The sequence below is a fragment of the Procambarus clarkii genome, chromosome 49 (assembly GCF_040958095.1).
Source record: "Procambarus clarkii isolate CNS0578487 chromosome 49, FALCON_Pclarkii_2.0, whole genome shotgun sequence".
Lineage (NCBI taxonomy): Eukaryota > Metazoa > Arthropoda > Malacostraca > Decapoda > Cambaridae > Procambarus > Procambarus clarkii.
In genome coordinates, this window is record NC_091198.1 from 4,642,076 (window position 1) to 4,650,266 (window position 8,191).

Genomic DNA, 8,191 nt, shown 5'->3' on the forward strand with positions numbered 1-8,191 from the left:
CAAACTTAAATATTCCTAGGCCTATTATAGCACATATATGTACTATATTAGGCGTCAAATAGCGAGTATTAGACCAAGGTAGGTTAGGTTAGGTTTAGCAACATAAACACAAAACAATTTTCAGTTAGTCCAAATTCAATAGTATCGCTTCATGCAGGTCGGCGTTCAATCCCCGACCGTCCAAGTGGTTGGGCACCATTCCTTTACCATATTCTACATTCGAATTATCCATTACATCAATATATATATATATATATATATATATATATATATATATATATATATATATATATATATATATATATATATACTAAACACTATAACAAATATTTATATAATGACTACAAATCGACAAAAAATGTATGTAAAATACAAACAGAAAAAACGACAATTATAAAGTACTAACCAAAATCTTATAAAACTCAAATATTGAGTTATTAATATTGAATATTTGACATTGTACATTAATTTAGGATATATAATACATTTTTTGGTATTTAATTTTATTTAATATTTGAGTTTTTATAAGATTTTGGTTAGTACTTTATAATTGTCGTTTTTTCTGTTTGTATTTTACATACATTTTTTGTAGATTTGTAGTCATTATATAAATATTTGTTATAGTGTTTAGTATCTATGTGTTAGGTATCAAGTTTCACTTTTGATCACTATATATATATATATATATATATATATATATATATATATATATATATATATATATATATATATATATATATATATATATATATATATATATATATGTACGATGGTGCACATTACTGTATTATAAATGCTCTCTAAACAGGAGGATGGACTGTGGGTAAATCCCAGATTTTAAATCCCTCTGTTTTAGCATGTCGCCTTGGAGGCCTGGTCAGAGACCGAGCTGCGGGGACATTGATCCCCGGGACTTTCAACAGGTAGGTAAAGTATTCAACAGGCAGGTATAGGGACCTTCACAACAGGTAGCTTCATATTCTTTGGGAGTCTTCCTTTTTTCCCAACCATTTATCACAGTCTTGTATTTGTTTGGGATAAAAATCTAGTAATCATTCTTCAGTCCAGTCCTTGAAGCTCGTTCAGATCCTCTTGCATAGTTTAACAATTTTAATTTTTTGTTCTGACTCTTGTCATTAGTTTTGCCCCGTCCCGCGCGTGTGTGTGTGTCTGCGTGAACTTACCAATTTTGAGTTCACGTGGACAGAATGAGATGTAGCTTCCCTTTCCCCGTCTTTCCTTCTTGTCTTTAGTTAATGCAATAAATTTCATTATTCTTATGGGTGTATTTCAACGAGTATCTCAGCAACGATGCCTGAAGAACATTTTTTAATTCATATCTGTCCGGCTCATCTGTGTCTCCAGCTTACGTCTGTGATGTTTGGTCTGTGTCGTCTGGTCTGTGTCGTCTGGTCTGTGTTGTCTGGTCTGTGTCGTCTGGTCTGTGTTGTCTGGTGTGTGTCGTCTGGTCTGTGTCGTTTGGTCTGTGTCGTTTGGTCTGTGTCGTCTGGTCTGTGTTGTCTGGTCTGTGTCGTCTGGTCTGTGTTGTCTGGTCTGTGTCGTCTGGTCTGTGTCGTCTGGTCTGTGTTGTCTGGTCTGTGTCGTCTGGTCTGTGTCGTCTGGTCTGTGTCGTCTGGTCTGCGTCGTCTGGTCTGTGTCGTCTGGTCTGTGTCGTCTGGTCTGTGTCGTCTGGTCTATGTCGTCTGGTCTGTGTTGTCTGGTCTGTGTCGTCTGGTCTGTGTCGTCTGGTCTGCGTCGTCTGGTCTGTGTTGTCTGGACTGTGTCGTCTGGTCTGTGTCGTCTGGTCTACGTCGTCTGGTCTGTGTTGTCTGGTCTGTGTCGTCTGGTCTGTGTCGTCTGGTCTATGTCGTCTGGTCTGTGTTGTCTGGTCTGTGTCGTCTGGTCTGTGTCGTCTGGTCTGTGTCGTCGGGTCTGGTCTGTGTCGTCTGGTCTGTGTTGTCTGGTCTGTGTTGTCTGTCTGTGTTGTTTGGTCTGTGTCGTCTGGTCTGTGTTGTCTGGTCTGTGTCGTCTGGTCTGTGTCGTCTGGTCTGTGTCGTCTGGTCTGTGTTGTCTGGTCTGTGTCGTCTGGTCTGTGTCGTCTGGTCTGTGTTGTCTGGTCTGTGTTGTCTGTCTGTGTTGTTTGGTCTGTGTCGTCTGGTCTGTGTTGTCTGGTCTGTGTCGTCTGGTCTGTGTCGTCTGGTCTGTGTCGTCTGGTCTGTGTCGTCTGGTCTGTGTCGTCTGGTCTGTGTCGTCTGGTCTGTGTCGTCTGGTCTGTGTCGTCTGGTCTGTGTCGTCTGGTCTGTGTCGTCTGGTCTGTGTTGTCTGGTCTGTGTCGTCTGGTCTGTGTTGTCTGGTTTGTGTCGTCTGGTCTGTGTCGTCTGGTCTGTGTCGTCTGGTCTGTGTTGTCTGGTCTGTGTCGTCTGGTCTGTGTCGTCTGGTCTCTGTCGTCTGGTCTGTGTCGTCTGGTCTGTATTGTCTGTCTGTGTTGTTTGGTCTGTGTCGTCTGGTCTGTGTTGTCTGGTCTGTGTCGTCTGGTCTGTGTCGTCTGGTCTGTGTCGTCTGGTCTGTGTCGTCTGGTCTGTGTCGTCTGGTCTGTGTCGTCTGGTCTGTGTTGTCTGGTCTGTGTCGTCTGGTCTGTGTCGTCTGGTCTGTGTCGTCTGGTCTGTGTCGTCTGGTCTGTGTCGTCTGGTCTGTGTCGTCTGGTCTGTGTTGTCTGGTCTGTGTCGTCTGGTCTGTGTTGTCTGGTCTGTGTCGTCTGGTTTGTGTCGTCTGGTCTGTGTCGTCTGGTCTGTGTCGTCTGGTCTGTGTTGTCTGGTCTGTGTTGTCTGGTCTGTGTCGTCTGGTCTGTGTCGTCTGGTCTGTGTCGTCTGGTCTGTGTCGTCTGGTTTTGCCATCTCACTTTTTGAATACTGTTTCCTCGACCACTCTCTCAGTTTTTCCTTTTATCTTTCATATTGTCGTCCTATTTCTCCTGGTCTGTCTTTCCACCAACTTGGCGAGTGACAGGTCGTTCAGCACTTCACTGTAGATGACTTCCTTTCAGCTGTGGGATAAGTTTAAGTTGTTTAATTTGACCATTTTTAATTATGCCTCCCGGGTGTAGAGTCAACGCCTCTGCTGCATTCTAAAGAGGTGTTTGTACATCATTTACGTAGAGTTCTGTAGACCTATGATGAATATTAAGATACTTACCAGGTGTTGGCGTTTGTTGCAGATGTTATTTTGTTAATGCATTCGTCAGGCGACAGGTGTTATGTGAGACGTTTACTAATTAACATACCGAGTTAAGCAACACTAAAAACACTGATTTTTACTCAGTAAACACAGTAAGGGATTCTAGTTTCATTCAAACTGCACAATGATGGTTAACTGAAACAATTTTCCAGGTAATTTTTGCTTCTCAATTGTTGCTAAGAGTTTGTACTCTCATGCTAGGCGATGAGTCACAATAACGTGGCTGAAGTATGTTGACCAGACCACACACTAGAAGGTGAAGGGACGACGACGTTTCGGTCCATCCTGGACCATTCTCAAGTCGATTGTGACACAATCGACTTGAGAATGGTCCAGGACGGACCGAAACGTCGTTATCCCTTCACCTTCTAGTGTTCGTACTCTCATGTTAGTAAAGTTAAATGAATGAAAATCAAGACAATTGGAAAGAAGACATTTTACTCCGACTGAAATTGCATACCTCAGTGTCACCTCGTCCGACTAAATGATTAATATCGCAAAAACTATTAGTGACATCGCGATCAGTATCACGTATGTTGAAATTAAAGATAGTAAGAAAATTAAAAAAATCAACATACTCTTAAGTGGTAGTAATTCCTTGTAATCCAGCTTATCATTGTCGACATATCTCTGATCTTTCTCTTGTGCCCTGATATCTGAAGGTGTATGTTGGACAAGAAATAACTGCTGGAAGTATTGCTTGTATTTACTACAGATCCAGCCCGTCCTCTTAAAACTTCCCAACGTCAAGAAACTGTCGAACTAAACTACTCTTATCCTAACCTACCAGAGGACCCGCAAACAGAAAACGCAACAGTACGTCACTTTTGCCAGCCGCGACCATTTTCTAGTACGTCAGTTGTTGGCCATTGGTAGAGTATACGTCAAAATGCGACGTTCTATCAGGAAAGCGGGTTGGATGACTTGAGGGACTACAAGACTTCGAGTTTGTCCTGTTTAAGCTGCTGTGACTTAGCGATTCGGCTTGGTGTCCAATTTAGCATAATAGCATTATCGATCCTAATAGTGTTTACATTCCCAGGATCAAGTATTATGCCCAAACAAATAAAAGATTCTAGGAATGCACTAATGCACTTAACCCGAATTTGGCTGTGGTGGCATTTAGCCTCCTAGTATGGCAGGGTTATCTTATGTGTAAGAGAGTTCAATTTACGGGTCTCTAGGCGCGTGTTGTGGAGATGGGTACGCAAGCACTCCATTGAATTTTGATATAGTGGGAAGTTTGTGAGTGTTCACTAAGGTACAATAGAGCAAGTGCCCCAAGATATGAAAATTAGCCTGATAGAAGTCACGTAAGTTTAAGTTTTGCTCTGAGGGGCGAGTTTATTGGGCAGCGCCACTCATCCTGTGAGTGAACATACCGACATAGCAGAATGTACAACACTCCCCAACAGGAAGAAATCCCGCTGGGTTGTTCATCCTGTCACTTGTACCCAGACACAGCTGGGACTTGCTTAACTGTCTCAAGTGAACAGCTTACCAAACAAGAAGGTTAACATTTGTCAACCCTTAACAATTTACGTTGTCTTGCGGGAGCAAAATTGGAAAAATCTTTTGAGAACAGAATTTATATTTGACAGATAGTATTTTCCTAACTCAAACAGTGTGTGGTTGACTGTGCTACACACATTTCTAATGTCACTTAATCCTCGAAAAGTATAGTAGTTTAAAAAAAAATCTAACAATTCATAGAGCATCAGACATGTACAAAGGGAAAACAAAGTTATATGTGAAAATATTGAATAAAACACAATAGGAAGAATGGAGTGCATGAGTTGAGAGCAGCTCTAAGCTACTTTGATTGGTCCTCATGTCTTCTAGGAGCTCGTCCCCCTAAGGTTTCCCAACGACAAGAAAAAAGTCAATTTCAAGTGTCCTAACCTACCAGAGAACCCAAAACAGAAAACGGGACAAGACGTCACTTTCGCCAGCGGCTTCCATTTTCTTGTACGACAATTTTTTTGGTCTTATGTAACGCATACTAATGCGACGTTCGTTGTAGGATGAGAGGATGCTCCTTGACCCAGAGGATCTATCTTGAGGTTATCTTGAGATGATTTCAAGGATGCTCCTTGACCCAGAGGATCTATCTTGAGGTTATCTTGAGATGATTTCGGGGCTTTTTAGTGTCCCCGCGGCCCGGTCCTCGACCAGGTCTCCACCCCCAGGAAGCAGTCCGTGACAGCTGGCTAACACCCAGGTACCTATTTTACTGCTAACAGAGGCATAGGGTGAAAGAAACTCTGCTCATTGTTTCTCGCCGGCACCCGGGATCGAACCCGGGACCACAGGATCACAAGTCCAATGTGCTGTCCGCTCGGCCGACCGGCTCCCAGGAGGGAAGGTGAGAAATAATTTGAAAATGACACTGCAGCAAAAGCTAAGGACCAACCTAAGCTATTTTATAACCTCACAGAGAGAAAATCAAGTGAGAAACCCTGTGATAAGGCGAAAGAGGCAAGGGAGAAGTCTTACGAAAAACGACAATGAGGTGTGTGAGGAACTAAACAAAAGATTTCAGGTTTTTATAATGGAACTAACGTGGAGACCAGAGTTGAGTGATGAAAGACCAGAGGAAACAATGGATGACATAGTAGTCACAGTGGAAGAGGTTAAAAAACACACTTAAAGGAACTTGATGCAACAAAATCAACTGGGCCAGACGTAATATTACCATGGCTACTGAAGGAGGCTGCAGAGATACTATGTCACCCACTAACTGATATTATTAATAAAACACTTGAAAAAATAATTATTCCAGAATATCGGAAAAATGCAGAAGTAGGCCCAATATTGTCACAGACGGCACAACATTACTGGTCGGTGTTACTGACAAGTAAAATAAAATAAAATAAAATGTTTATTTAGGTAAGGTACATACATACAATAAATTTTTACAAAGATTGGTTGACTTATAGGTAGATCTAGGACATACAATGCCTAAAGCCACTATTACGCCAAGCGTTTCGGGCATGAAGCGCGTGCGTGTGTCAAGTATTCCTTGTAAAGCGCTAGAGAGAGTAATCAGGTCGAGAACAGTGGAGCACCCAGAGAGGATAAACTCTGAAACGGCAGCATAATAAGGGCGTCATGCCAGACAAACGTCAAGTTCTATGACAAGGTTACTAGAACACGTCAGGAAAAAGAAGGTTGTGTAGATTATATTTTCCTAGACTGTCAAAAGGCATTTAATACTGTTCTTTATGAAAGGCTGGTGAAACAAAATGGAGAAGCAAGTTGGAATAAGGGAATATCTGATGGACAGAAGACAAAGAGTCACAGTGAGAGAGGTGGTCTCCTGCTGGAGGAATGTAACAAGTGGGGTCCCTCAAGGATCGGTCCTGGGACCATTACGGTTCCTAATTTATGTTAATACTCAACTCGGAGGAGTGAGCTCGTACATGTCAATATTTGCGAATGATGCCAAGATAATGAGGAATGTAAAAACAGAGGAGTGCAGAATGTTACAGGACGACCTTAACAATCTCCAGGAGTGGTCAAACAAATGGTGGCTGGAGTTCAATGCTAGTAAGTGTAATGTAATAAAAATGGGGGAAGGGAGAAAAAAGACCAGAAGGTGTCTACACCCTTAATGAAAGGTCATTGCAGGTATCTGAGAGAAAGAGGCTTAGCAATGAATATAATTTCCTTCCTTACGCCTGAGGCACACATAGGCAGGGTGACATCAGCAGCATATGAGACGCTGGCAAACATTAGAACGACGTTTAGAAACTTTAATCAGGACGCATTCAAGGCACTCTACACAGCTTTTGTTAGAGCAATACTGGAGTATGCAGCACCGGCTTGGACTCTATACCTTGTGAAACATAAAACTAAAACTGAAAAAAGGCAAAGGTTTGCCACTAGATTAACGCCAGAATTCCGAGGGTTAAGTTACGAGGATAATCTGAAGGAAATGGAACTCACAATCTTTGAGAGGCTGAAGAAATATAGGAGATATGATAACAACGTACAAGATACTGAGGGGAATAGGCAAGGTGTACAAGGACAACCTCTTAAAGTTGAAAAAAAGTAAGACAAGACCACACAAGTTGAAGCTGCAAACACAAATGAGTCGAATGAAATTGTACATCGCTTTCGTACAATGTACGGACGGTCAAAAAGTGGAATGCACTAAAAGATAAAGTTGTGGAAGCCACCTCCATTCACAACTTTAAGGATAAGTTTGACAAAGATTTTGAACCACAGATTTTTGAATAGCGAATCTTGATGGCAACGGGTACACCAAGGGCCAGTAAGCGGCGGGGCATCAAGAGCTATAGACCTCACTCCCCTCGTAGGCACTGATAGGTGAGCACTGACGGGTGAGCACTGGCGGGTGAGCACTGACGGGTGAGCACACACCCACACACCCTCACCTCTCACCCTCCCCGCCTCACAACGTCATCTTCAGGTATGACTATTTCCTGTCCAGATTTAATAATAGTCGGCGAGAATTTCTAAATATTTCAGACATGTTGCGTTTTTTGGTTTTGATAAAATAGTGTATTGTTTTGACGTGATGTGACGAAATCATCACCGAGTTCTACGACATTATTTTGTATTTCAGGTGACGACTTGAAGCCCAGTTTAAAATATGGGGACGTGATTCTAGACGAGAGAAATGTGTCTGTATTAAAATAAATGAACGAAAGCACGTGGTAATTTTCCTTATCCGTCTCAGTCGACACATTAACCATAAAGGGTAAAGAAACGTAGTGTCCACACACACACACACACACACACACACACACACACACACACACACACACACACACACACACACACACACACACACACACACACACACATGTATGGCATGTATGGCACAATAGGGCATGTATGGAAGCGAAGAAACTGAACAAAAAGGCGTGGAGGAACTTCCGGAATAACAGAACACCAGAAAGCAGAGAGAGATACCAGAGAACCAGGAATG

General features: G+C 42.3%; 1 protein-coding gene across 1 annotated transcript; it reads right to left on the reverse strand.

Moving 5' to 3' along the window:
- Nucleotides 1–1,366: 1,366 nt before the first annotated feature.
- On the reverse strand, nt 1,367–5,847 carry LOC138351261 (zinc finger CCCH domain-containing protein 13-like). The gene is made up of 2 exons (XM_069302891.1): nt 5,797–5,847; nt 1,367–2,881 (listed from the first exon to the last, which is right to left on the reverse strand). Exons 1-2 carry the CDS (start codon nt 5,845–5,847, stop codon nt 1,367–1,369), a joined length of 1,566 nt encoding a protein of 521 aa, XP_069158992.1.
- Nucleotides 5,848–8,191: the final 2,344 nt, after the last annotated feature.

Bases quoted from the DNA above. Each gene is read 5' to 3' on its own strand.
- LOC138351261 (XM_069302891.1), bottom strand. From the start codon at position 5,847: ATGTCATCCATTGTTTCCTCTGGTCTTTCATCACTCAACTCTGGTCTC. The intron at 2,882-5,796 runs GTTAGTTCCATT...TGGCAAAACCAG, and splicing joins CACTCAACTCTGGTCTCCAC to ACGACACAGACCAGACGACA.